General features: G+C 39.2%; 2 protein-coding genes across 3 annotated transcripts in view; both read right to left on the reverse strand.

Annotated features, from left to right (window-relative positions):
• Positions 1–24145, reverse strand: part of znhit6 (zinc finger HIT-type containing 6) — a 47837-nt gene extending 23692 nt beyond the window's left edge. Inside the window, exons 1-5 of one of the 2 annotated variants that reach the window (XM_085252673.1) lie at positions 23936–24145; positions 23447–23512; positions 20655–20761; positions 20460–20545; positions 11556–11659 (exon numbers count right to left, since the gene is read on the reverse strand). In XM_085252673.1, the coding sequence (XP_085108799.1) occupies positions 11556–11659; positions 20460–20545; positions 20655–20761; positions 23447–23512; positions 23936–24051 (479 nt within the window). In that variant the 5' untranslated portion in view covers positions 24052–24145. The remainder of the gene's footprint in view (positions 1–11555; positions 11660–20459; positions 20546–20654; positions 20762–23446; positions 23513–23935) is intronic. The other variant, XM_085252674.1, reaches the window with a different exon arrangement.
• Positions 24146–26358: 2213 nt separating this feature from the next.
• col24a1 (collagen type XXIV alpha 1) overlaps positions 26359–27975 on the reverse strand; it is an 88610-nt gene continuing 86993 nt past the window's right edge. Inside the window, exon 60 of the mRNA XM_085251276.1 lies at positions 26359–27814. Coding sequence (XP_085107402.1) covers positions 27668–27814 — 147 coding nt within the window. The 3' untranslated portion in view covers positions 26359–27667. The remainder of the gene's footprint in view (positions 27815–27975) is intronic.

Consider the following 27975-nt stretch of genomic DNA (forward strand, 5'->3'; position numbering starts at 1 on the left):
TCCGTTAAAAAAATGTTTTAGTACTACTTTGGTAAGCTACACTGCTTGATGGATTGTCAGAGCATTACGGCTGCCGTAGTGAGGAGCTTCGCAGAGTAATCTGGGTCCAAAACTCCGTCCATTTCAGGTCCCAAAGTCAAACGAACACAGAGTTAAAAACGGTCTAAATTCTTTCATCTTTAATAAAATTATCAGCGTTGCTGCTTTACCAGGTGTAACAATTAAGTTTAACATCCAGGCTTCCACGAAAACAGAATTTATTAAATTTAACAGAGTTAGAAGTTAACAGGAAGTTAGCTCGCTAGTTTACACCTAAACATTTCATACCATGTTCTGACAGAGATTTTTGAAACTAATTAAAACGTACAGCTCTGCTACCACTTCCAACATAAATGAAGACAGAAAACTAAACAGCAGTGGCGTTTGCAGGGTTACTGAAGTTGGACTACCTGGTATATAATGTTGTGCTACGTGATTGCTAGCAACACAGCTATGTTAGCATAACATTAGCACAGTGAAGCTGAAGGATGAACGCCAACTTTTTTCCACTCGATAAAAGTTAACGTGAGGGATTCTGGTGGTCAGGGACAAATGCAATCGCATAGCAGGATGCTATACACGGGCCAAACTTCAGTCAGGAGAACAACTGAGATTATTCATCCACAATACGAAGTTAGTTATTAATATACTGCAACAACATGGGAATAGAACAGCTGCGAGAGAATTCAACATTAATGAATCAATGTTACGGAAGAGGAGGAAGCGCAGTTTTTGGCTTTCCCCATATTTCAAAAGTGCTTCATCTCTTTGCTATGACTGTCGACCTCCATAATTTGCAGATGATAATGGTTGTAGCCGCTGCGATGCGCAGCTTGGTGACATCATCAACATGCACTATCGCGATAGAGCGGTATAGTCAAAATCTCCATCGTTGGCCAAATGTATATCGTTTCTATCACCCACCCCTAGTGTGTGGTGTGTATATAATAATGTGTGGCCTTATAATCACTCTGGGGTTCGTTTGATCCTGTGTTTTTATCTTTCAATTTCTTTTTAAACTTGTTTTTATATGAAAACCCGCTAAGCAGCATAATGAACGAAACAGACAATCCAATAATCAGGTCCACTTTATGCATTAACTGGTGAGGTTTGAAAAGAAAGGTCCCGTTTCACATAACTATAATAGTCCCTATGACTGCAAGCTTACTTTTCAACAGTTTATGTTGTACAAACTAGTATGTTTTAAGCATACTGAACCTTTGCTATTTGAGGTTTGGCTACTGCTTTATACAGAGTCTGAGCAATTGTCCTGATGTGTGGAGGACACTACGAATGAAAGCATGATCGGGGGAGATGGATAAATTCATTAACCAGAGTACACACTGTTGGTTTAGTAAGTGATTGGTGTTGTGTGTGCTATCCACAGCAGTGAGCAGAAACCCTGACTGGTGGTCTGGCAGTCGCAGCAGAAATCCATCTGGCTGGATTAAGGACTGGACCGATCCAACAAAAATGTCACTACACGTGAAACCATGTGTGCTGTGTTTCTGATGGTCAGAGGCAGATGCCAGGATCTGAGTGGCAAGTGGGTGCTAGTAAAATTAGATGACAGGATTGTGGGGACTGTCTATTAAGATACAAAAACTAAAGTCAGAATTCAAAGCGATAGTTGTGTCCGCAACCTCAAAGGGTGGAGCGACAGAGCGGCTGATGGAAAGAAGGCAAAGAAAAGAAAGATTACATGCAGCCGCATCACAAGTGTTCTTATTCGAGTCTCTTACACTCTAGCTGTTTGACACCCTGCACAGGACTAACCTTCCCGAAAAGTCATGAACACAAATATGTTAACACGTACAGGCCAGACTTTGAGTGCGACTTTGGCTTATGTTAATCTTAAATCTGACACAAAGGACAAAATGTGAATCATGCTGTTAGTGTTGCAATAGGCTGCTAGTAAGAAATGCCCAATAAAACAATTTAAAGCTAAATCTTTATCCAGTTGTCTGTTATATATAGACAACGCTGGCTTATCTCTCGAGATAGGTGCCCTTTTTATTTATTTATTTTTGTTGTTTTTTAATGACGTCAGTGTTGCATGGTCTAACAAACAAACGTGCATTGCATGAAAATGGTCAGGTACAAGGATTGAACTGAAAAATGAAACATTTTTAAAGAACTTCAGACAGTCTGGTGACATATTGTTCAAGACTACAATTACAAGAAGGTCTTTGGAATCACAATATAACAAAATGGCAGGTGGCTCAAAACCTTACACAGTGTGTGTGTGTGCGTGTGTGTTTGTTAATAGTTTCATTTATAAACAGGAATCATCGCAATAATAACCGAGTTCTTCTGGCAAAGTACAAAACTATGTGAATAACGAGTGAACGCATGTAAAGCTTTTTACCCAATTCCAACATTTTACCCAAATGCAAGTTTTTCATGTCACCTGCATCTATAGCACAATCGAGTTTCTGGTCAATTTGCATTTTGGAATTTTGCCCCTAGTCAAGAGACTGATGTGTGGCCCTCGGATATGCGGCCAACTGTGATGACAGTGTTTGTAACAGTGATGCAGCTTGCCATTCTGATGTAAGGTTTGCCTCGGATGGCGGCAGGCACAGATTCTGCTCTGTATCAAGCCAAGCCAGCCAAAAAGCTGTCGTTTGGAGTCTAAAAAAAAAAACACAGACTAAAGCTGCTGCTGATTGTTTCACTTGAACTTGGAAAGCACAAGTGGTAATGCAAATGAGAGTGAAGTGATGAATAGTCGTCCCCTGCCATGAAATCCTGCTTTAATCCATTTGTGTACTCATTCATCACATACAACGGCTCACACATCACTTTGGTTTCTGCTAACCTGCGATGAATATCACTGCCACATTACGGCATTTTCAAAATTGCATTAATTGGTCTAATAGAGTTACTAAAATTACAGCCCTTTTCCATACTCTCAGTGTGGCAAACTTCAGCTGCGACATGTTCTGCATGTGAATTTCCACTGCACCTTCACAGCAAGGGATCGGTGATATTTTCCACTGTGCACGGCAAACAAATGCTTTATCCCGCTGAGAGCCAAGTCATCGACGGCATTACTAACCAGAGAGTAAATTTAACCCTAGGCAATCATAATATGTATATTTTGTTTTTTAGTGCTGGCAATCGGGAACAAAGAAAATTATTCTTCAAACTGGGACATTTTTTTTTTCCAAAAACACAAAAATAAAGAGACTGTTTTGCCATTCCCCAAGTATAGGGTTAGGGATACCACCAATTGTAAATTAGACCTCTGAGTAGAGCAGGGCGATATGGCCAAAAATATTTATCACGATATATATTTGAAAATTTGCGATAACGATATAACCGACGATATAATTGATGCGAGACAAAATACAACTCCACAACATTACTAGCGCAAAAAGACAACCTTCCATTTATTTTCACTTAAACAAGAAGCTGGTTTTTATGTACATTAAAGCTTTATAAAAAATGTAACAGTGCAAATGCAAATTCCTTGCTGAAAGTTTAACCAAAAGGCATTTCCAGTAGAAATGGGCTGACATATCCTGAGCATAACCATGTATAATATCCACTGAAGTTAAAAAGAGGTGCTTTGCAACATTAAACTGCAGTGTGCAGTACGCATTTCTCGGACCATAAGGTGCACGGGATTATAAGGCACATTAAGCGAAACAAAGCAGTCAGATAAATCAAACTTTATTAAACTCATTCTTCTTGCTTCCTCCACTTCTGTACCATTGATTCATTAATGTTGAATTCTCTGGCAGCTGCTCTATTCCCATGTTGCTGCAGTATATTAATGACTAACCTCGTATTGTGGATGGATTATCTCAGTTGTTCTCCTGACTGAAGTTTGGTCCGTTTACAGCATCCTGCCATGCGATTGCATTTGTCTCTAACCATGAAGAACCTTCACGTTAACTTTTATAAGTGGAAAAGTGTTAGTGTTCGTCCTCCAGCTTCACTGTTTATGTTATGCTAACATAGCTGTGTCGCTAGCGATCACGTAGCACATCATTATATACCAGCTAGCCCAACTTCAGTAACCCTACAAACGTCACTGCTGTTTAGTTTCCCGTCTTCATTTATGTTGGAAGTGATAGCAGAGCTGTACGTTTGATTTTTTTCAGAAATCTCTCAGTCAGAACATGCAATATCATGCTTAGGTAACTAGCGAAACTAGCGAGCTAACTTCCGCTAGCTTCCTGCTAACTTCTAACTCCGTTAAATGTAATAACTTTTGTTTTCATGGATGCCTGGAAGTTAAACTTCATAGTTACACCTGGTAAAGCAGCAATGCTGATCGTTTTATTAAAGATGAAAGAATTTAGACAGTTTTTAACTCTAAGTGATGCTGCAGTGTTGTTTGACCTGGAGTATACGGAGTTTAGGACCCAGATTACTCCCAGATTTAAGAGCATCTTAGTCTGACAAATATGACAATAACAACGGCCGCTTGCATGTTCTGCAAAAAAATGTGCTTTGTTGTGTATCTGATGGACAAACACCAAACCAGTTCCACATCACGGAAGTTGCACCATTTTTACAAACCAATTCTGGTTCATCTGTTTCACTCAACAATCGGCCATGTGCGTATGAAAACAAAGGCACTGCGCATGCGCGTTTTACTCCCATTCTATCGCGATATTTCATTTTCCTATCGTTGCCTAACATTATACCGGTATTACCGTGAACGGTATAATATGGCCCAGCCCTACCTCTGAGGGATAAAAAACTACCTCCACTATTCATAGTTTACACGTGATGTCACATCATTAGACGAACATCCACCCGCATAGCAAGAAAAAAAGTATTTTTGCTGCCTGACAGTTACAGTCAATGTAAAAAGAAAGTACAGTCACTTCAAGCTCGTTTTTTTGTATCAGAATCTAGAAACAATGTCAGGTCTTAAATTACAGAAATACAACCTCAGATGAAATACAAATTGTGACATATAACACTATGTCATTAATTAATTTAAAAAGTCGAAATGCAGAAGTACTGCATGAAAAACTAAGTACACCCTTACTGCTTCCATAAGAATTAAGAGGATAACCAGCATCCAGGTGCGTTTTAATCAAATGGACTTGAGTAACCGATCATCAGCAAGTGTGAGCACCTATATAAAAAGCAGTTTGCTGCTCGTGAGCATTCAGGTGTGTGTTCATACTAGGGCTGCCACGATTACGTCGACTAGTCACGATTACGTCGACTATCAAAATCGTCGACGACTAATTTAATAGTAGACGCGTCGTTTGAAGCTTTGTAAGATCCCAAAAGACGCAGGAATAAGTAGTAGGATTTAGTGTAATAACGGACTGAAACAGAAGATGGCAGCACTGCATGTACAAGGATACCAGCTGCCGTTAAACTCCGAAGAAGAAGAAGCTCAGTTTCCAACAATGGCGGTAGCTAGTTAGTTTTAATGTTACTCTTATTATTCTTTCTGGGTCACAAAATAAACGTTTAACATATTTTCAGATGAGAATGTAGCTGTATAAACTTCAAAAATCTGCTCAGTTTATCAAGACACCACATATTTTCAAAAGCGCTCCGACGTTTTCGGAGACGTCTGTTACGTCGTTAGCTAACTGGGGTTACAGGCTCACTAGAGCCGGTGAGAACACCGGACTCCCGGCAGATCGTTTTCAAACCCACTGCTGTCTTTTGCTACTCAGGTTAAACATGATATATAAGTCACTTAGATAACTTAAAAATGTTATTGTTTGGCTTTTTTCAGTATTTTATTTGTTCCTGAGTAAATCGGTTTGGCTGAGATTAAAGTTATAGTTTTTACACAGCTGAATAAACGTCAGGCAGACAACTGATTATCAGAAGTGTGAGATGCTCGAGAATATACTCTGGTGTCCTGTTATATTTTAGATGGCAAGGAGCAGACGGCTGAGTTTATTAAACTTCACCGAAACAATCTGCAAACTTCATTAAAATTTAATAAACTATCATCTTGTCTTTATTTTTAGTTAGCACAGACCTTAAACACTTAAAGCTGTAAGCCAATGATAGTTATATAAGAGCAGATGCTGCTGGTGCAATAAGCTGTACGTTTTACGTCCAATGGATGATGATCTGATTAGTCGACTAATCGCAAAAATAATCGGTGACTATTCGACTATCAAAATAATCGTTTGTGGCAGCCCTAGTTCATACAATGCCATCAATGATCTTAAAGAATAAATTGTTGCTGCCCATCAATCTGAGAGAGGTCATAAAGTCCACCGTTGTACAGTGAGAAGTATTACGTGTGAAACATTCATCACAGTAAATCCTACCAGGTGCAAATTCACCCCAAGGTCAGACTATACAATGCTCAGAGAAATTCCAGAACACCCAAGTGCTACATCAAAAACAATAAAAACAGGTATGGCTTGTTGGGAGAAAGCCTCTTCAATCTAAAGAGGACTAGATTTTTTTTTTATGAACTATTATATATTTTATTTATAACAGGTTTAGTTTTTTCCATTTTAATTAAATAAAAATGCCAGGGAGTTTTTAAATACGATACACCATCGAGCCACCTGACTTAACTGATCACAAAGAGTATAGCACTGCAAACAAACCCTGGCATATCGGGCCAATCATTCTTTGTCCACAGTAACTCAGGTTATCATTGATAGGTCAGTTACACTGGACTTGGTTTATAATTAGATTTAAGTCATATAACCTTTCAAAGTATTGCTGTTCCAGACAACTGACTACTGTGACCCTCACCCTCATGTCCTTCACCTCCCAGACAGCAGCATAATTAACCACCCCGGAACAAAAACAGTCTGTACTTTGGTGCACTTTCATCTTACTAGCTCTGCAACAGCAGGGATGTTTCCCTTGGAAATGTTGGGTGGAGGAATACCAGAGCTGCTTAAAACTATCTTAACAATATCTAAAGTTAAGCTTATAACTCCTCAGGAGCCTGCACACTATTGTCACATAATAACATTTTAAACATTTTAACATTTTAAAATAAAATCTGTAATTTCCATTTCCTGTCATATGAAGTAAACCCAGCAAGTGCTCCAGCTCAGTCGAGCATTTCGTTTACGTTGCATAGCACGTCACCAGCTGCTCATATCTCCTTCTTGTGTGCCTTCATTTTCTGGTTGCCTTTTCTTTTTGCCATCAAATTACAGCTGTGGATCTGTCTATGGACCTTGTCAAATCATCAGTAGAATAACACTTAGTATTATGTTGTTGCTGTTTTACATTCCCAGAGATAACTTTATAACCATCAATTTAACTTCCAATCATGCTACAGCCACACTGAGGAAAACAGTGGTTGGAGACCATGGCATGACCAAAACTTAAGCAAGTGTGCAATGATGTAATTGCTGCAAGACAGTGACTTAACTGCAAAATAACATAGGCACTTGGCAACTTTTTATTTATATATGATTATAACCAGAATACAACCCATTCAGTTGAGTGACCTATTGCAAAGAGATGAGTCACAGACGAAGGAAAGACGAAGGACTGGTTGTACGAAAAGCAGTAACAGACAAGAAGCACCCAGAGTGCAAACCTCAGCCAAAACAGCTCACTTTCTGGGAATCATTTTCTTTTAAGAGAATAGCATTATTTTTTTTATACATTTGTTTTCTTTGTTCTTTTCATATAAACCATAACAAAAATTGTAATGCAATAAAAACAAGCACAAAGTGCAGGCTTTTATTTTGTAGGAGTAGTTCATAGAGAAGAGCGTGGATATTGATTACTATATAATCTATTAAAAAAAATAATAATAATAATAACCAGCCGGTTCCTTCGCTTTTTTCTTGACAACACTTTCTTTAAAAGGCATAACTAGGGCTGCTCAATTAATCGAATTTTAATCTAAATTACAATCTGGGCTTTCAACGATCATTAAAAATGACTGAGCCGATTATTAGCACCTCCCTCGTACTTTACTCTCGTGTTGCTCCGTGTGGCAAATCGATTCGAACACTTGTTACAACAATTAAGAGGACCCGAGGGAAGCTCGGAAAGCTAAGCAGAAGTTATTTGGAGAGGAGAGTGACTGCCGTTGGTTGAAAAGAGAGGTAAAAAAAACTTCAGTGGTGTGGAAACATTATGGGTTCGCGGAGTCAGACGTGGATCAATAGTGTGTAAACTTTGCTACGGTGTCATAGCTGCACCACAGAGCAACACTGCAAAGTTCACTAAACATAGAGGTTTACATTTTTCATTTATTTCTTATATTGCAAAAATTTGCACTGTTATCAGTATTTGCACACTATTTTATATTATTTTAGACAATCTTTAAAGTCATTATTCAAAACATTGTTATTGTTAAATAAATAATAAAAATCTCAATTGCAGTGAAAATAATCGTGATTATCATTTTTGCCATAGTCGAGCAGCCCTAGGCATAACACATTTTGGGGTCAACTTGAAAGAAAAGGCAGACCCTAAATGTTAAAGTGAGATCAGAGAATATGACATTTAAGTTTGATGTTATTTGACCTTGAAGGAGTCATATTTGGATCCCCTCCATTCTCCACATGCCCCTATGTTGTCAGTACAAACAATGGCAGTCAGAAAGAGGAAGTTTTAAAGCTCTATATAGCACTGTTATCACTTTGACCTTCAGATCAATCTATGGACCTTGAAGGAGGAGGTCAGAGGTCAAATGTGACACAGAATTGAAATATTTATACTATACTTTCTATATGTTATTAGAATTCATTCTAAACTTTTCGAGCTATCGTGTTTACAGACACATGAGCTGCCAAAATCAACCTCCTTGGTGAAGATAAAAATGCTAAGTAATTTGAATGGACTTTCTTTAACGCAATTTAAAAAAATTAAACAACACAAGATATGCCAAGCATTCAAAATACCTTTATAGTACATTAACTGAGCCTACAGCACATATGGGATACCACTGCTTTCGTCTACAAAGCTATTATGTTATCTTCTACTGTCAATAAGAAACACTTCATTTTGGATTTCACTGTTCAACACCTGTCAATAACTGGGAGCAAATATAGGACCACTCTCACCCAGAAAGCTGGGTTAATTAAGGCTGATTCTCCCAACCCAATATATGGGAAAGTAATACACAGGGCATGAAAACTGCTGCAGCTCATATTACTAATCATCCCAAGTTATTATAGAAATATTTTCAGTTATTACATGCAATAACTGCTTCTGCAATGTGTTGTCCAGTCCACTCAAGTCATCTGTGAGGAAAATTCTCTGACCTGCCAGGCTGAGACTGTAGAACACATAATTCTATCCTAATACAACTACACCCAATGTTCTGCCAAATGCCAGCTACTATCCTCTAAGGACTGGAGTGAGAGGCAGCCTCAAGTTTTTTCTTTACTGTTCTTGCCTTGTTTTTTAAATTAGTCATTGGGTAAGAGGTGGAAAGAAAGTAGCTGCACAGCCATTATTTTGCATACAAACATGTAATCAAAAAGACACGTGCTCCCAAGCTCACCGCATATACATGTACACTCACACGTACACACACCACCACCAGGCATGAAAACCCTCCAGTCAGCTGTATGCCAGTAATGATCCTTCTCTGGCACTGTGAGTGCGTAGCATGAATATGTCGCTAACCAGCTGCACTCACACTGTTCACACATCTGCTTTTTATATTATGTACTTGGTACATTCTGAAACAAATTCTCTCTCAGCCCTTTGCCATTTATTTATTATATACCTTTACCCCAACCCTTGTGTCTATTTGGTAGCCTGTAAATGGTGCAGTGTTGCGGTTAGTTGAAAAATCTAGTGAGACAGTTGGCTGGTGATTCCTCTACTGATGCTAGGCTAACAGGACGATGAAAATATATCATATCTGTATCCTTCAGATAAAAATTTGTGCAAACAAAAAAAACCCTAAAACATCTGACAACTGTTGAACTGAACACACAGAGTTTGAAGCTGGAGTCTGCCACAAGAACCTGACAAAGCTGATGTGATGTGCTCACTTAAATCAGCACCTGCAGAACACCAGACACAGACATGACAGAGCAGTCGACTTTACAGATGGAAAAGAGGGTGGTGAAAGGGAAAGTAACAACATAAAACCAGCTGGAGGGAATGACAAAGGTTTCTTTTAGTGGCAATCCTGATTGGCACCTAATGTTGTCCCTGGGCATTTCAAGACTCGTAAAACTTTAATGTGCAGTTCAATAACAATTTCCCCCCCTCTTCCACTTCTTTATTCTTCCACTGTGGGATTAGAGAGCCAGGGCCAAACCTCAAAGAAATTGCAAAATGAGTTGCACAAGGTTGTCCAGGGAGTTAGAATAGCTGCCAAAAATGACAAGACAACCAGCGCATTTGAACAAATTTGACCAAAATAAAAAAAAACAAAAAACTAAATACACGCTATTTCTAAAGAAAACAATAAAACCTTCGTGTCTAAATAACTGCAAGTCTGCAATATTAAATAAGCTGAGACTTTTCTGAAAGTCTCCCTGCATGCCATTTGGTTTTGGTTTTCCACTGTGCAAAGCACATCGTACCTGGCAAAAGAGGTACTGCTTCAGTCGAGATTCTAAACCATGTAAGCCAGAACTAAAAGGCAACATGTAAACACTGCAGGCTGCTGACAGGCCAGAAAGAAGCGACATATGTGCAACATAGGATGTGCAACATGGGACATGAAATTACTCAAACCTTCCAGTTTTTTCCTTTTAGCAGTCTTTTTTTCCTCAGTTCCTTCAGCCTTTACAAGGATTTAAAACCATCCTACCATGCCCCTAAACAGGAATGGGTACTATGTAAATTACTGAGTCGAGTTGAGCCGTGTCATGCAATAGAAGCTGGGCAAGAATGGAAAAAATTAACTGCAAGGTGTCCACCAGCATGGACTATGATGCCACTGATTCTCTGCAACAAGCTGGCATATGTGTCTGGCAAGCTCTAACATCATGGTAATCATCTCAGCTCATGTCCCATTTAGTATATTATAAACTCCTTTATTAACGATTTAAAGACTCTCGTGGGGAATGAATCTTTCATACACATGGTTAGAGATTCAGGATTCATCACCATGCACAAGACTGCCATGAGATAAGCGTGTGAAAAGCAAAGTCTAGATAAAACACTTCACGAGAGTGCCATCCTGTGGTAAAGTAAAACAGCACTAATCAGAAGCTCATTTTGCAGCAGATTAAGCAGGGCTTTACCAGAAAACACTAAAGTGCTGTCTTAGACAGTATGTTCAACAGTGCCTGAATGTCTTTGTAAGGCTTTTCATGGTATTCCCCTGAAAGAACTCTAAACACTTATGTTACCTATTAATATCACATTTGTTTGTGTGTCAGCAAGTTTTATTTTCTCTGGACCCTGTATAGGATGTGTGTGGGAAAATCTTCATCCTGTACATCCTTTATTATGGTCAAGATAATGACAGGGCCTTACTTTACAAAATGAAGAAAGTTACTAACTTACCTTAGATATATTCCAAAATACACTGACATTTAACTCCATCCAACAGAATTCAAAATATAACATTAACAATAATGATATTTTCTGCATTTGAGCAGGTGTATGCTTACTTTGTAAGGAAGAAGGTGGAGTTTTCTCTGCTCTTAGAGAAGGTGATGGGGAGGAATCTCAGGGTGATGTTCATCTTCCTGGCATTAGAGGCCAGTTTCTTAGACTGAAGAACAGAAAAATAAAGATGATATAGTTTCATTGTAAAGTTAAATTAATCGTGTCAATCAGCAATAACTATATCATTAATTTATTGCCATTTTAAGCACAAGTAGCAAAAATTATATGTGGTCTTTTTCAATACATTTACAATTTAGAATACAAAATGTAAAGACAAAATAGTCTTTGCAGCCCCATCAGTAGAACAACCCTGTACAGCAGTGACTCCCAAGCAGGGGTACAAGTTCTCCCGTGGTACTTCTGCAGCCAGGATACATGAAGGATGGGAGATGGGAATATATGCCAAATCTATACCAACAGCTGAAACTGTCAACTAATAAGTGTGGGTAATGGTTGGCTAAATACAATAAATATACAATAGGTAAACATTTATGTTAAACTGGTACCGAAACATAATGTATAAACCATACAAAAGATTCACTACATGCCATGAAATGAATAGCTGTCAAAAAAGTATGAATGAATGGATGAACGACTGAAATGATAAGCTGTAGTTAAAATGGTTAAATAACCAAAACCACACAGCTGAAAGAAGTCAAGATAAACAAACGAGTTCCAAAGCACACACCTGACCCTAACCTGTGAGTGACATCTGTATGAACAAGATTGGGAGCCAGTATTTTCTAGTATCCTGATAATTCCCATTAGTTCTACAGTACTGTGGAAAAGTGTTAAACCATTCCTCATTTCTTTATATTTTGGTTCCAAGAAGCTAGCCCTTTTTTTCCATTTAGTCATTTTGTTACTAGTGGTCTGCCACCTAATGATAAAACCTAATGATTTGTTCCCATTTTGCAGTGTAATTAAAAAAAATGCCAAAGAAAACACAGCAAAGCAGGAATAAAAATAATATTTTTGCACCAACAAGGTGATTCCCAAATAACACTTAGATGAAAACTTGGCACATCGTACACTGAGGAAAGTGGAAAACAAACGAAGTAGTGGCAGGACTAAAAAAAGCTATGATAAACTGTCCTGGAGAAATATGAAAAAAATCCAACAAGGGCCTGACAGAGGACCTGAAAGACACATCTGGTCCTTCAGTTTGTCCATCTACTCAGGTCTCATGGGGAGGATGAATCCAAATTTGACATTTTTGGTTCAAATTGTAATTATGTATAGAAGAGGGCAAAGGGAGGAGGGGTACAACAGTGAGAGTTACAGCCATTTGTAAACGGCAGATGCCCTGGCATGGTTTGAGTATCTTGTCTAAACTGATGGAATTATAAACATAGAAAAATATTTTTAACAACTATGCAATGCCATCTGGAGAGCATCCAACTGTCAATGGCTTCATTTTTTTTCTGCATGACAATGATCCCCAACACATTTGGCAATGCAGTAAAATCATACCTGGATAGAAAATCACAATCTGTCATGGACTGGCCTTCCCCAAGCCAAGACCTCAACAAATATTGAAGTGGCTCATCTTGAAAAGAGAACAGAGAACATCCAAAATGGCCTGTATTTGTATAGCGCTTTACTAGCCCCTAAGGACCCCAAAGCACGTTACACATCCAGTCATTCACCCATTCACACCCACATTCACACACTGGTGATGGCAAGCTACATTGTAGCCACAGCCACCCTGGGGCGCACTGACAGAGCTTTGTCCTTCAAAAAGCCTGGCGAACTAATCATGAAGAAACTATGAGAAAGCCTGTCTAAGAGAATTCAGACTATGTTGAATATTAAAGATTGTCATACGTCTGTGAAGGTTCTCAGTCATACAGGTCATCATAGTTTAAGGAGCTTGGAAAGAAAAGCATCTGGACTTTTTAAAGTTTTCTTGAAGACGTTTCATCCAAGAAGCTTCTTTAGTTCTAAGAGCAATTGGTGGACAGTTCCAGATTTTAAACCCTATGGGAGTGTCCCCAAGAGGGTCATGGACCTCCTATTGATCCTCTACCTAATCACATGACCCAAGGTGTGAAATGAGGTGTGGGTCACAATCAGCCAAGCTATCGGGTGAACCCACCTAGCCCCACCCTGCCACGTGATTTACTGAGGTCATATAGCCCAGGATGTGAGTGGGCATTAAGGCCTCTGGGAAGGGATCTCAAAACTGGATTATAGATGGCAGACAGTTGGAGTCGTAAGCCACCGCCTCTGTTCAAAGATGGTCGTTCACAGTGGATTACGAACCTTCACAGACATGCTCGTTAAAGACTGTCATACCAAATACTGCTTATTAGAATCTCATCTCATATAGAGATCGAAAATGTGACGTCAAAACCGCAAAGGATTGTAGGTACGAGTGGCAAGTGGTACTAGCGCACGCAGGCTTTCACAAGAAAACAGTCACACAGCGATAAAAAGAAACACAAAGAATGGCAAGAAGCGGTTGTATTATTAACTGCAAAAGCTCGTCGCATGATAGCCACGGGAAGCCGACGCGTAACGGTTTTTCATTCTGTCGTGGAAGAGAAATTGTTCCAACCATGTTTCCGAAGTAACAAAGAACTGACGGATGGCCTGGATTGCAGTCATTCGAAGACCAAATATAACGTTCCAGCACACTCCAGCTCACATGTTAGTCCGCTCCAAGCATTTCCACAAATGTAAGTCTTCTGTTGTAGTCATTACATAATTTATCATAACATAATTGTTGATGTAGGTTACAAATAAGTCTTATATTGATTTGAATTCGTTGCGCTATGCTGCTTTGTTCACTGTGGCTTTGCGGGCTAATGTTTGTTGTGTTTTGTAGGAAAACCAGCCTACAAAATGCTGGAATGCGATTCAGACTGGGCACCCTCTATCAACCTGGGTCATACCGAGTTTAAAGCTGCTACCACAGCCAGATTTGATCGGTTAAGAGAGAGAGCGAGATCAAAACAGCCACGAAAAGTCCTGCATATATGTGCCCAAGTGTTGTATTGAAGCAATCAAGTGATGAATAACTGTTTTCCAGTATGTTGTTTTGATATGGGTTTTTTTTTTTTTTTTTGCACAGTTGACTTGTTTTTCACCAAAGCAGCTAATAAAGCACAATGGAATACAATTTTGCCTTTTTCTTGTAAGATTCTATAATAGAATAAAACAATAATGCCAGTTATAAATAAAGACAATAAATTGAATGAATTACGAAACACTTATTTTTATTTCTATTGGATCTGAAAATGTTGTGTAATACTACAACCTGAAAAGACAAATAAATTGCGTTGGCCTGTACAGGAGGTAAAGAAAAAAAAATTTAACAGCTGTAAAATGGAATAGTCCAAATCACCAAAGTAAACTGGACCTGAGCTTGTTGCAGGGATCTGAAGATACTAAACATTTTGTGAGTGTATGCACTCACACTTGGGACCATATAGTTATAAATATGTGCGTGATGAAAGCTGTGCAGCACGGTAACATCTTTAGTCCACTCTGTATGCTCGTATGGGTCTAACCCTAGGGCTGCTCGATTATGGCAAAAATGATAATCACGATTATTTTCACTGAAATTGAGATCTCGATTATTTGACGATATTTATTTAACAATAACAATGTATTGAATAATGGCTTTAAAGATTGTCATAAAATAGTGTGCAAATACTGATAACAGTGCAAATGTTTGCAATATAAAAAATAAATGAAAAATGTAAACATCTATGTTTAGTGAACTTTGCAGTGTTGCTCTGTGGTGCAGCTACGACACTGTAGCAGAGTTTACACACTATGTCTACTTGATCCACGTCTGACTCCGCGAACCCATAATGTTTCCACACCACTTAAGTTTTTTTTTGTTTTGTTTGTTTTTTACCTCTTTTCAACCAGCGGCAGTCACTCTCCTCTCCAAATAACTTCTGCTTAGCTTTCCGAGCTTCCGCTTCCCTCGGGTCCCCTTAATCAGTGGTCCCCAACCCCCGGGCCTCGGACCGGTACCGGTCTGCGAGTCGTTTGGTACCGGGCCTTGAGAGTTGAGGCTCAGGTGTGAAATGTATAGTTTTCAGGGTTTTTATCGGTTTTCAGCGTTATTTTGTTATCGTTTTTATCGTTTACTCGGTTTTCCTTGGTCTTTTCACGTGTGTTAGTAATAATGTTTTCGGTACCGGTACTAGTATTATTTTGTCGTATTTATCTGCGGCACCTTAAAGGCCGGTCAATGAAAATATTGTCGGGCATAAACCGGTCCGTGGCGCAAAAAAGGTTGGGGACCGCTGCTCTTAATTGTTGTGACACGTGTTCGAAATGCAGAGAGGTGCGCTCGATTTGCCACACGGAGCAGCGCGAGAGTAAAGTACGAGGGAGGGGCTAATAATCAGCTCAGTCATTTTTAATGATCGTTGAAAGCCCAGATCGTAATCGTGATTAAAATTCGATTAATTGAGCAGCCCTATCTAACCCTTTCACTCCTTTGATTTTTACCTCGTACTTTTTTTGTATTTCGTCAAGTCTGTCTTTGTACGGACCTGCCGTGTTCTCCTTCGTTTTGTACACAACCGTTTTTGGGGCAAATAAAATGTAAACATGGTGCTGGAAATGCTAGCGCTTGATGCAGTGTTTTGAATTTGCTGCCACTCGTACCTAAAATGCAACGCGTGAAAGTCACGTGGTCTGTCAATCTCTGTTTTCATAGAGAAATATAAAGCAATGAGGGGTCCCTCGAGGCATTATGAAGATCCCAAAGCAAGTAGAACCAAACAGCTAGTAGACTTTAAGAAATATCTCTGCAACATACATCTAACAAAACAGCTGTCAATGAAACAGGAAATGGTGTTGAAGACAGCCTCTATTCCTAGTAAATAACAGATACGTTGGATCCTAGGCTGACCTTCCAGTTCTGTGAAAAAGTCGTTGGGGCAAGGGGGTATTGTCACGGTACAAATACATCCAATTACCAAACATCTGTTTTACGCCAATAACTACAGCTGTGTGAGTTTCATTAGCAATCAAACCAAAGATGGCCTGAACTCCTACTGCCCTCATCTAAATTTGAAAAGACAAGCATTTCCTTTCTGGCTCCTTTATCACTTCAGATTGGCAGTAAGAGACAGTAAAAAAGATTTATTAAAAAGGTGCGGATATACAGGGCCAGTAACAGATTACCGCACTTGCAATGTTCTGGAGAAAAACCCAAATCCCAGAGCTCATCATGCGCCAAGCCTTTATCTTTCCCTGAGAATAAGCCTCATTATTTTGATTGATCTATAACAGCTGAAGCAGTGACTGCTTCCCATAAAAGAACACAAATTACTTCAAGCTATCAAATGCCACTTGAATTGGGCTGCAGTAAAAGAACAGGTAATAGCTGGTATGAAGTATTACACAAAAGAATGTCAGTGGTTTGAAGAAAAAAAAATGTTTAAATTGCGGAACTGCAGCCACAAATTACACAAGCAAAGCAATAAAAGCACAAAGAGAAAAACACTTATGGGATATTGGATATGTCTGATGTGGATCTGACACTATTATTACTTTAAGATGTATATATCATATCGGTACATTCATCGACCATTTTCTTAGGTACACCTGTTGAACTGCGCATTGACCCAAATATATAATCAGTAAATCAAATCACAAGTACAAGGCAACGAAATGCAGTTTGCATCCATCCAGAAGTGCTCTAGCAATAATATAGATATATCACAGAATATGGGTCTATTATAGGTAGAGCTGGGCGATATGAGATTTTTTCATATCACGATATGTTTTTTTTCATTTCAGGCGATAACGATATCTATCACGATATAAGCCAAATAACTATATTTGTAAGATTTAAATGTGCCGTTGCTCACAAGTAAAATGTGAAATAATCAGCAGCTTGTTTTTATTTAAATATTTATTTCCCATAATAAGTTCAACAGGGTAGATGTACTTAAGGAACATGAGACTTTTTCAGATAAATAAAGGCAAATATTGCAAACTACACAAAAGGCAGCCGCTAAAGCGTTTAAGTTTCAAAATAGAACAAACGAAACAGACTAAATTGTCAATTCCACTTAGAAACAAAATATTAATTCTAAAAATAAATCTTAGTTTGTTTTACAGAAGAACAGACAAAACTGACTAACTTTTGTCAATATCAAATAAACTGAGAACTAAAAGGAAATTCTCAATCTCTCCTTGTTGTATAGCTTAGCTTTTCAAACAGTTTTAACAGTTACTTTAGTCTGACAAAAGCCGAATGACGACTTAGCGCTTCCAGTCAGAGACTGAGGCTACGTACACGGGTATTTTTGAAAACGGAGATTTTCCGTTTTCGTTTTAAAAAATAATCCCGTCCACACATAAAGGCAGAAATGAAGGAAAACGCTGCTATGAACATGCCAAAGCAGCAGGTGGCGCTAGATTCCTAACCGTGCAGAAATGTTGGCCAATCAGAAGTCTAGAAGCCTCGGTGGGAAAAAGTAAACAAAGCTGGGGCATAGAAGCAGAACCGAGTCGTATGTGTGGAGGGACAGTAACTGTGTGTATATGTAAGCATTTAAACACTGCAGAGAGTACAATTAACAGTAACAGTATTGTAGAAATTCATTTCACCGAAACAATAACGTGGCGCACAGTGTGACGCATGCACCAGTTTATTGTATTTCCAGACTTGCTTTCGGCACAATTTACAGTGCACGCTACTCTGTTTTTTGTCAGACTTGAAATAGCCAAAATACCTTCACACTACGGAACTTCTATGGCTCTTCTGTTCGACAATCTCTCCGGCATTGGAACCATCATCTGTTTTCTCTTCGGTCACGCTCGGTTGATTTTTCTAGTCGGCACACTCATTTCCTCCATTACCCGCTGGCTCCATTACCCGCTGGATGCTTCCCAAACAAACACACGTGCGGCTTGGCACTTGTGGTGTACGTAACAAGTCACGCGACGTGACGCTGCGGCTGTGATTGGTTCGGCTCTGCGCTACTTAGTTTGGATTGGCTGACCTTTTTTTTTTTTTTAATTTTTTTTACTTTTTTATTTATTTTAAGAGGACAAGAGCGGCGAGGTACATCGCGATAGCTTAATTTCTCTATCGAGTAAAAGTTATATCGCGATACATATCGTTATCGTTCTATCGCCCAGCTCTAATTATAGGTATGTTACAATGTACAATGGAGGTTATAAATATGGTTAAAAATATGAAAACTATACAGAAATATGAAATATGAAAACTATACAGATTGTAGATATACAATTGCGAGTATTAATAAACAGTTGTAAAAACTATAATTATTGTATTGTACAGTATGATTGTCTATCCAGCATTTACAGTAGTGCAGTTGAGATCATTGAGATGGATATGGATAAATTATGCAGTAGTTAGTTATATAAAGTGCAAGTGGTTGTAAGTTCAATGGTTCAGTGTTATTATTGTATGTATGAGGGTACAGTTGGCCATTTGTTTGTTTTGTCCAATGTGTGTGTGTTCTGTTATGGGCGATCGTGGCTCAAGAGTTGGCAGTTCGTTTTGTAATCGGAAGGTTGCCGGTTCGAGCCCCGGCTCCGACAGTCTCGGTCGTTGTGTCCTTGGGCAAGACACTTCACCTGTTGCCTACTGGTGGTGGTCAGAGGGCCCGGTGGCATCGGTGTCCGGCAGCCTCGCCTCTGCCAGTGCGCCCCAGGGTGGCTGTGGCTACAATGTAGCTGCCATCACCAGTGTGTGAATGTGTGTGTGTGAATGGGTGGATGACTGAATGTAGTGTAAAGCGCTTTGGGGTCCATAGGAACTAAGTAAAGCGCTATACAAATACAGGCCATTGTGTGTGTGTGTGTGTGTGCGTGCGTGCGTGCGTGCGTGCGTATGTTCAGTCCCTGCGTTTAATGTGGGTGCGATGTCAGGAGGCATGGTGATGGTGAGGAATATCAAATGAGGATCTTTACATGTGTGTATTGCTGCTGACCATGTGAATTCCTTTTTGAGCCAAGTGTTCCCTGATGGCTTCTGATGGCTGCTTCCAGTAGCATAATGAGCCATGTCACAAAGCTCAAATTATCTCACGCCAATGTCATGATGATGAGTTCACTGTACTCAAATGACCTCCACAGGCACCAGATCTCAAATCAATAGAACACCTTTGGGATGTGGTGGAACAGGAGATTCTCATCACAGATGTGCAGCAGCTGCCTAATGCTACAAATTATGAATCAGAGTTGGAGGAATGCTTCCATCACCTTGGTTCAATCTGGTACTAGCAAAGTGTATTTAATAGAGTGTCAACTAAGTGTATGTGCTCCACACTTTTAAAGGGTTTTGGCTTTTCTACAAGGTTTCACCAGGGGTCATAAACAGTTCTCCAACAAACTGTGCTTATCTGTTATTCTCCTCATCAGGTAGCTCCACATGTTTGATTTGGCAGATTTTTGACAACTGTCACACTTCCTTATGAAGGGATTTGGGTCTTCTCCCAGATTTAAAAAAGGGATTTTTTTTTTGCTTGTTAGGTAAATATGTAAACCACTACACTATTGAACCAGTCTATTAGGACAAGATGAATAAAGGTATATGGTTCTAGTAAGCACCATTATTTTAAATAGCACACGTCCTCACCAAAGCAACCCACCCTATTTTAATTTATTATACTAACATTTAAAACTCATATTTAAATCTTTTTTATGTTTGTAACATCATAAAACAAATAAAGGTATACATCTCCCCCAAATATTTTATTACTGGGCTTACTCTGAGGGGCAGAACGAGTTGAATTCAGTGGAAATCTAAGCTAGAATGGGCCACAATTATTAGTGTTTGTTACTAAAAACAATACAAGAATTTATCTGTACTCCATTCTGAATTCATGCTCACATATGCCCAAAAATTTAAAACAAAACAACATTCAACACACTAAATCTATCAACACAGGGCTTACTTTGACAGTGACACGAGGAGCCTGGACGAGGTTGTCTCTGGTGGCACCATCAGCAAATCGGCCAGTATCCTCCAGAAACCTGTAATCTACAGTTGAGACAAAGGGCCAATGGTAATTATGAAAATGAGAAAATAGCACATTTCTATGATAACACACATTAATAGAATGACTTATACCAGCAAAGAGGCTGCTCACCACTGAGAAGTGCCATTTCATCAAATTGTGACAGTGTCACAAATGCTGTTTTATTTCTAACGCCACTGCATCCTGAAACTTCCTTGTGCTTCTTCACACACGGCAAGCTACAAAAGATAAACGGACAGTCATGGTAGGCAGTCATTTCCTTATTCAATTCAATTCAATAAAACTTTATTGATCCCAAAGGTTGACCCCGAAGGAAATTGAGTTTAGGTTGGAATGATTAAGCCAGTTCACAAAAAAGGGCACTGTGTGAAATGTAAATAAAAACAGAATGTAGAATTGTGCTAGTCAATGTAAACCATAAATCCTTGCCTGAAAGGGAGCCAAAGAAAAATGTTAAAAACAAACAAACTGTACTGTTTTTTTGTTTTTTAAAATAACCCAAAGGAACATTGGGTAATACTGCCTGACGCGGGATGTTTGACATTTTTAAATAATACAAGATTAAAGATGATTTTGGTAGTCAACTAACCTGTCAATTTCTCTTTGATCATTCAATGATTATTTCAGTATCTCACCTGCTCAACTCTGTGAATCACCCTGTTGTCTCATCCAACAGCAAATTAAAATAGTGACCCAGGGAACACATGAATTCAACTCAAAAGGACCGTCAGAATAAAAGTAAAATAAATACAAATATTAAGTCCAAAATAAGAAGTTTCCAAAGTTTACAGATAAATCAGTTCATGGATTCACAATTGCAGTGGACATGCTCTGGAGTGAGGCTTGCTCTTATCTTTGAGATGATGTTCCCAGCTGCAGCTGATAACCAGGCTAAACATGCTCTCTGTCATGACTTCAAGTGTTGTTTTTGAAAGATCTTAACCCTTTAAAGCTTGTACCATGAAATAATTGCCAGGAAAATCCTAATTTTTCAAAAGAAAAAAAAAAGGAGTATTTATTTAACCTTCTGACGTTAAAAAATACAATAAAAAAAAATTCTTAATTTGTATAAATTAGTTTTAGATTTGTATCATATTTGCTACACGTTTGGCATTTGTTTAAAAATATATTGTGCAGTTTATTTGGGGTTTTTTGGGAATTGAACTGATGATGCAGAAGTCTTAAAAGCTCATGTATAAAAGGAGATCTACGAGGCGTTGGGGGGTTAAATATAAAAACTTACACTCCTTCACACCAAACACAAAAACCTTGGGATTTCACCTGAGCATGACTAGGCCAGTTTTCGCACTCTTGCTGAAAGACGGATATCTGGCCCAAGTCATACCAGAGACTGTATTCCTAGAAACTATGTAAAAGGAATGCTGAATGATGCCCAAAACAACAGGCAACAATACGAGAGTGGAAAGCACATTTGTTAGCCCCCGTCAGATAAATCTTAAAGAAATGTTTAGCAATATAATTTTTGTACTATTCAGTATTAGAAAGTGAAGTTGTAAATGCTTTAGCATCGACAGAATTCCAAGAATGGGCAACGGACCATTGAGATTTTGTGAGGCATGCTGTTCTGAGGCATGCTGATGCTGGACATGAATCAAAGGAAAGTTCAGAAAGTAAAAACAAAAACACGGCCATCTGTCAGTCATCGATAATATTTATCTGCACGTAAGGGTAGAAGATGTGGAAGATTGTAATTCTTAGGTTACCGGGTATTTTTTCCTCTGTTTTTTAAATAGCGATGGAAAACAAATGGAAGACAGAATTATGCTATCCCAGTGGAGCTTTAACACTACAAACACAAAATTGTCTGTGATGACATTGTAAATGTTATGTCTCTTTTTTTTCCTGCATGAAATCTTGGACCTAATAAATTAATAAAAAAAGATTGTGCGATGTGATTAAATGAACAGTTAACTTCAAAAATGTTGGAACCATTTTCCATCAGTGCAATGGCCAATCTAGAAGGTAGTCATTTCAGCTTTTTGCCAATGACAAAAAGCTGAAACTACCACAGCACTATTAATTGCTTGGCTGAAAAAATGGGAACCTCTGGTGTTATTGGCTATGGGTCAGACTCTGGCAACTAGTTTACAAAGGACTGCCATACACAACCCGCTAACTCTGTCATGAGTTTCTTTGGACAACTTGTCAAAATGTCTGCTTCTCAACTGCACTACCTTAAGGGAAAAGAGGTAATGACAAAGGCTTCAGAATTGGGGGTCCATTCACAGGTGCAATTTGAAATGAAATGATCACAGCCCAAATACAGTTTAGAGTGTCCACCACATACCTCATTAACCATTGAGGAATAAGTGCCATTTCTATATACAGTCAACAGAGTATGAGAGCTGGAGTTAAAATGTGATTGGACCTCACTTATGAATGCTGTCCAGTACACTCATGCATACAGAAGTACTGTTTATTCTATGACAGTATTTAAAACTTAATTGACATAGATGACTTAAGATGCCAAAATCTGTCCTTTTCCATGGATTATTATTATTCCACAGCACCACACTGTGCTCTCTGATAGGTGAAAGCAAACAATGCAACACCAGTGGGACACTTTACAAGGTGAAAATGTGTTGCAGTTTTAAATTACTTCACAATAAGGTCACTTTCTATTCCACTTAAAATATTTGTATATTAACAAATTTTTAAAAGAGTATCAATAAATCAATAACAGCCACATCCTGGAAGAAGGTCATGAAAGAATAAGAGAATAAACTTCTACATTTTGAATTTATAAAGGTCTAAAGAGGTGAAGTCACCCAGTGGTTTACAAAAGCACAATTAGTCCTAACCACATTATGGATAAGCAGCTTCGTTTTTGTGTGTATTTGCTGCTAAGGCTTTAGCACTTAATCAGAGGATATTCATCTCACCTGCAGGAATGAGTAAGGCAGGCTGGACACCTGTACTTGGCCTCCTCTGATCCGCAAACACCACAACTGCAGGACATACAACACGTCAAACTGTGAGTGTGTTTAACAAGTAACGGTGCTCAACACGCACACATAACCTGTAGTTGAGCCAGAAAATGTTTTGTGTGACAAACTTTAGGAGATATACTTAATATATACTAAAAGGTTAAAGTAAGTGTTAATAAACGAAGAAGAAACAGAGTGAAGAGTTTGGCTGTGGTGGTCTCACTTGAAGCTAACTAATAGCCTGCTAACTTCATAACTGCCTAGCATAAACATATTACGATAAGTAGCATCTGGTATGGGACAGCAGATGTATCTGCTACTCGGTTAACAAATATTAGGATTATGCCGAGTCTGAGAAGTGAAGCTGAGCAAACAATCTTTACAGCAAACGCAAAATATTGTCCTAGTTTTGTGGCTGAGCTGCAGTCGGTTTAAATCGCTTACCTGGAAAGAGACATCTTTCTTTTCTTCCCTCTCTCCTCTTCTTCGGTGCTGCTATTTTCGACTTTGTTCTCCGCGGATGACATTATGTGTGCTGTTGGAAGAATTACTGCGCTCATAACGGGAGAATTGTAGTTGCACGCGGACGAAACGACACGCCGGGATCAAAACAAATGCTCTTCCGCCCCGGTGCCAGCACGTGGATACAAGTTCCGGTTGGAAAATGTGCTCATTGGCGCCTCTCGGTGTCTGCGCGTCAGAAATGCATCCCATGATCAGCTCGCCAGCACTGTTTTTGTTGTTGTTGTTTGTTTGTTGTTATTTTTGGTCTCTGTCCCTGCCAGTGTATCCAAGCTTAAAATAGATTGAAAATAGACACGGATAATAGAATATGCAAGAAGTAAGAGCAATAATGGGTCGCTGGGCAGGATAGTAGCTACATCAGACCCTCTCACAAGCTCCAGCACTTATTTGAGTTTCTTTTCTCACGAGATTTCTATGTGTGTTTATATAGGCTGTGTTTATTAAAGGAGTGAGTGATATGAATTAAAGAAGATTTCTTTAAGCTGTGTGTGTGTGAACAAGAGGGTACATGCCCATGCACCATATTCAACATCCCTCAAAAAACTGATCAGCAGTTTAGAAAGAAAAGTGAATTCATCCATCCATCGATCTTCTTAATCACTTCTCTAATTGAGGATCGCAGAGAAGCTGGAGTCTATACTACCTGCACTCCCTGAACTGGTCATCCTATTGTATGACCAAAACATAAAAACAACCATTCATGCTCACATTTGCTCCTTGATTTAGAATAACCACTTAATCTAACATGCATGTCTTTGGACTGTGGGAGGAAACCACAAGAGGCACAAGAGGAAAATGCAAACTCCACCCAGAAGGGCCTCAGTAGGCCACTGCATTCGGACGCTATTACTGTGATTAACCGCTGCATCATTGTGAATTAATTGAATTAGTTTTATAAAATGACAGTGTCACTTTTTAAAGTTAAAGACTTTGAAAACTCATCAGATCTTAACTGGAAAAAAAAATCGCGCTGGATATTTATACTGATGTGGACTGGGTGCTATATCAACTGATACCCCAAAAGGTGAAAAAATGACACAGCAGACTAGTCCATTTTGGGGCGTGCTGAAAACATCAGAGCATGCTCCTAATGGCATGACAGATGGTACCCTGGAGGAGCTTCACTCAGATCTGTACATGACTGCGCTGCTGAACAGCGTGAGAAGCAAACTGACAGAACTTCCAGAGCCTTTCTATTGGATTCAGGTCAGGCAAGCGTGGGGGGGCAGGCAATGATGTTGATTCATTCATCTTCCAGGAACTGCCTGCTTCCTCTCACCACATTGTTGTGCACCAGCAGGAAGCCAGGACTCACTGCACCAGTATAGGATCTGACAATGGCTCCAAGGATTTCATCCTAATATCTAATGGCAGATGTGTCGAGATGCCAGACGATGTTACAGGCAGCCTAACACTCTTTACAGTTTCTCCAGACCCTTTTACGTCTGGCAGATGTGTCCAGGGTAAACCTACTCTCAACTGTAAGAAACATGAGGTGCCAATTCTGGTTTTCTATGGCAAATGCAATTAGGGCTCTACAGTGTTGGGCAGTGAGCACAGAGCCCACGGCAAGATGTCAGGCCACACGCCACCCTCATGAAATCTGTTTCTGATAATTTGGTCAGACATTCACAGCAGTGGCCTGCTGGAGGTCATTTTGTAGCTCTGGCAGTGCTCATCCTATTCCTTCTTGCACAAAGGAGCAGATACAGGTCCTGCTATTGGGTTAAGGGCCTTCTACAACTATTTCATCTTTCTTAGAGAAACAGTCTGTCTCGTGGAATCTCCTCCTTATCTCTTAAGACTGCTGGGAGACACAGAAAACCTTCTGGCATTGGACATATCGATGTGCCATCCTGGAGTTGAAGTACCTGTGCGAGCTCTGTAGGGTCCAGGTATCACCTCATGTAACCAGCAGTGACACAGACCTTGCCAAATGCAAAACTTGTGAAAAAACAAAAGAGACGACGAGGAAAAGAAAACACCTGTGGCCTCCACTTATAAAAACCATTCCTCTTGTGCAGCTCGTCTTATTGTTGCCCCGCTAGTGTGCCTGTTGTTAATTTCATTAACACCAAAGCAGCTGAAACCCCCTCTGCTACTTACCTGACCAGATTAATATCCCAGATTTGATGCTGATTAAAAAGTGTTCCTTTAATATTTTTTAGCAGTGTATTTTTATGGTTGTAACATTAGGGGGGACATTTTTTACTTAAGTAACACTGGGTGCAGATCTCAACCTGTTATTGTGCACATCTGAAACTGATAATGAGGTATTACTCCACCACTCTTTATAACAAGTATGTCCTTCATTCAAAAAAAAAAAAGGTAACAAAACCACATGTGGATAAAATGTCCCATTTATTTGTTTCTAAAATTATTTTTTATTTACACATTTGCATCCAACTTTGTCCTCCACAAACTTTATATAATTACACTTAATTAATGGTAACATAACTTAAGAGTATGATGACTGTTTTCTGTGTTTTTTGATTTTGTCCTCCCGTAGCTGCATTTGACTTCTGAATTTATAAAGCAGTATGATGAACACACAGTCACAGGTGTGCATGCACGCGCACACACACACACACACACACACACACACACTTCAAACATAAATACTCCTCTAGACCGAGCTGTGGTTGACCAAGTAAGCAAGTTCTCTGAGAGTATAACTTTACTGTACCACAGTAATGTGACCAAAAAAATAATAATAAATCTAAAAACAAACCAAAAAAAAAAACCAGGTTATAAATAAACATTGAAGTATGCTGTCAATATATACACAGGAAACGTTGCAGCACCAATGATAGGTTTCCCCTGAGGAAACTACCACATAGTAGGAAAAGCTATGAAAATATGTTGTGTATCAAAAAATGGTTCATAAATTAGAAGTGACCAAATCAACATAAGCATTCAAACAACATAAATTCTGATGTAACCGGTACATACAAAACAAAAGGTAAAAATGACTAATTTGACTATTTTTGAAAGCAGGTAGAGGTAGAGTACCATCTGTCAAGATGTACAGGTCCGACTGGATGGGACCGAAGACAAAAACATAATGAAAAACAATATCAAATATAGCCTCTGATTGGACAATGAAATATTTAAAGCACACACATTTTCCATATGCTATTGCACCTTTAGTTAGATAGTGCCCTCTGCAGAGGCCTGGCATGATCCTTTGGATTCGACCCCTTCCAAGGATGGTGTGTTTGGGAGTTGAAGGGGTGGAACATGAGTGAATGGCAGGTTTGAGTTTTGGGTTTTGGACAGGCTGCTGCAATGTGAGGCCCTACCCCCGTCATCAGGAAGTAAAATGGGTCCATATGCAGTGGCCCAATGCACCTTTTGAGTGAAAACTAAACAAATACTTTACACATTGATTAGATAAATATCAGTATACACTGTCCTCTTTGGCATGGGTGTTCCACAGAGACTGATTTCTCCCAGGTAGAGCTGCCTGCCGTTTGATGTTGGGTTTTTGTTAGTCTCACAGTAAGTCCTGCTGAAGCTCTCCAGCAAATGCAACAAGCTCTCAGGGATACAGTCTGCCTTGCTGTGCCAGCATCTCTTTGGTAGGAAATTTTAAAAATCTGCGGATTTAAGTGGTTTATAAAAGTGGCTTCGATGATAGGGATGTTGGTATCAGAGGAAGCAGACTGGACCGATTTCTACGTTTCGCTGACTGTTGATTTGTGAAGTGGGAAATTCCTCTATGTCTACAATTGGTAGCTGACCACTGTCCTGAGTATGGAAGAGGAATCGTGACTGGTGCCAGCTGCCATCTTGGATCTGGAACAGGACAAATGGGGGAGGGGAGCAGATTCTATTTATTTGTGGTAATGACTTTTAGTAAATACAAAAATATATATATCTTTAGGAAGTTCTTTAAAATTCTGCTGTCACCTATTTAGTTACAACCAACAATTTATCACCAGCATAAAGAATATATC

This window comes from Mchenga conophoros, linkage group LG17, assembly GCF_057382185.1.
Source record: "Mchenga conophoros isolate Kocher_MC1m ecotype Shallow Benthic linkage group LG17, M_conophoros_male_GT1.1, whole genome shotgun sequence".
Lineage (NCBI taxonomy): Eukaryota > Metazoa > Chordata > Actinopteri > Cichliformes > Cichlidae > Mchenga > Mchenga conophoros.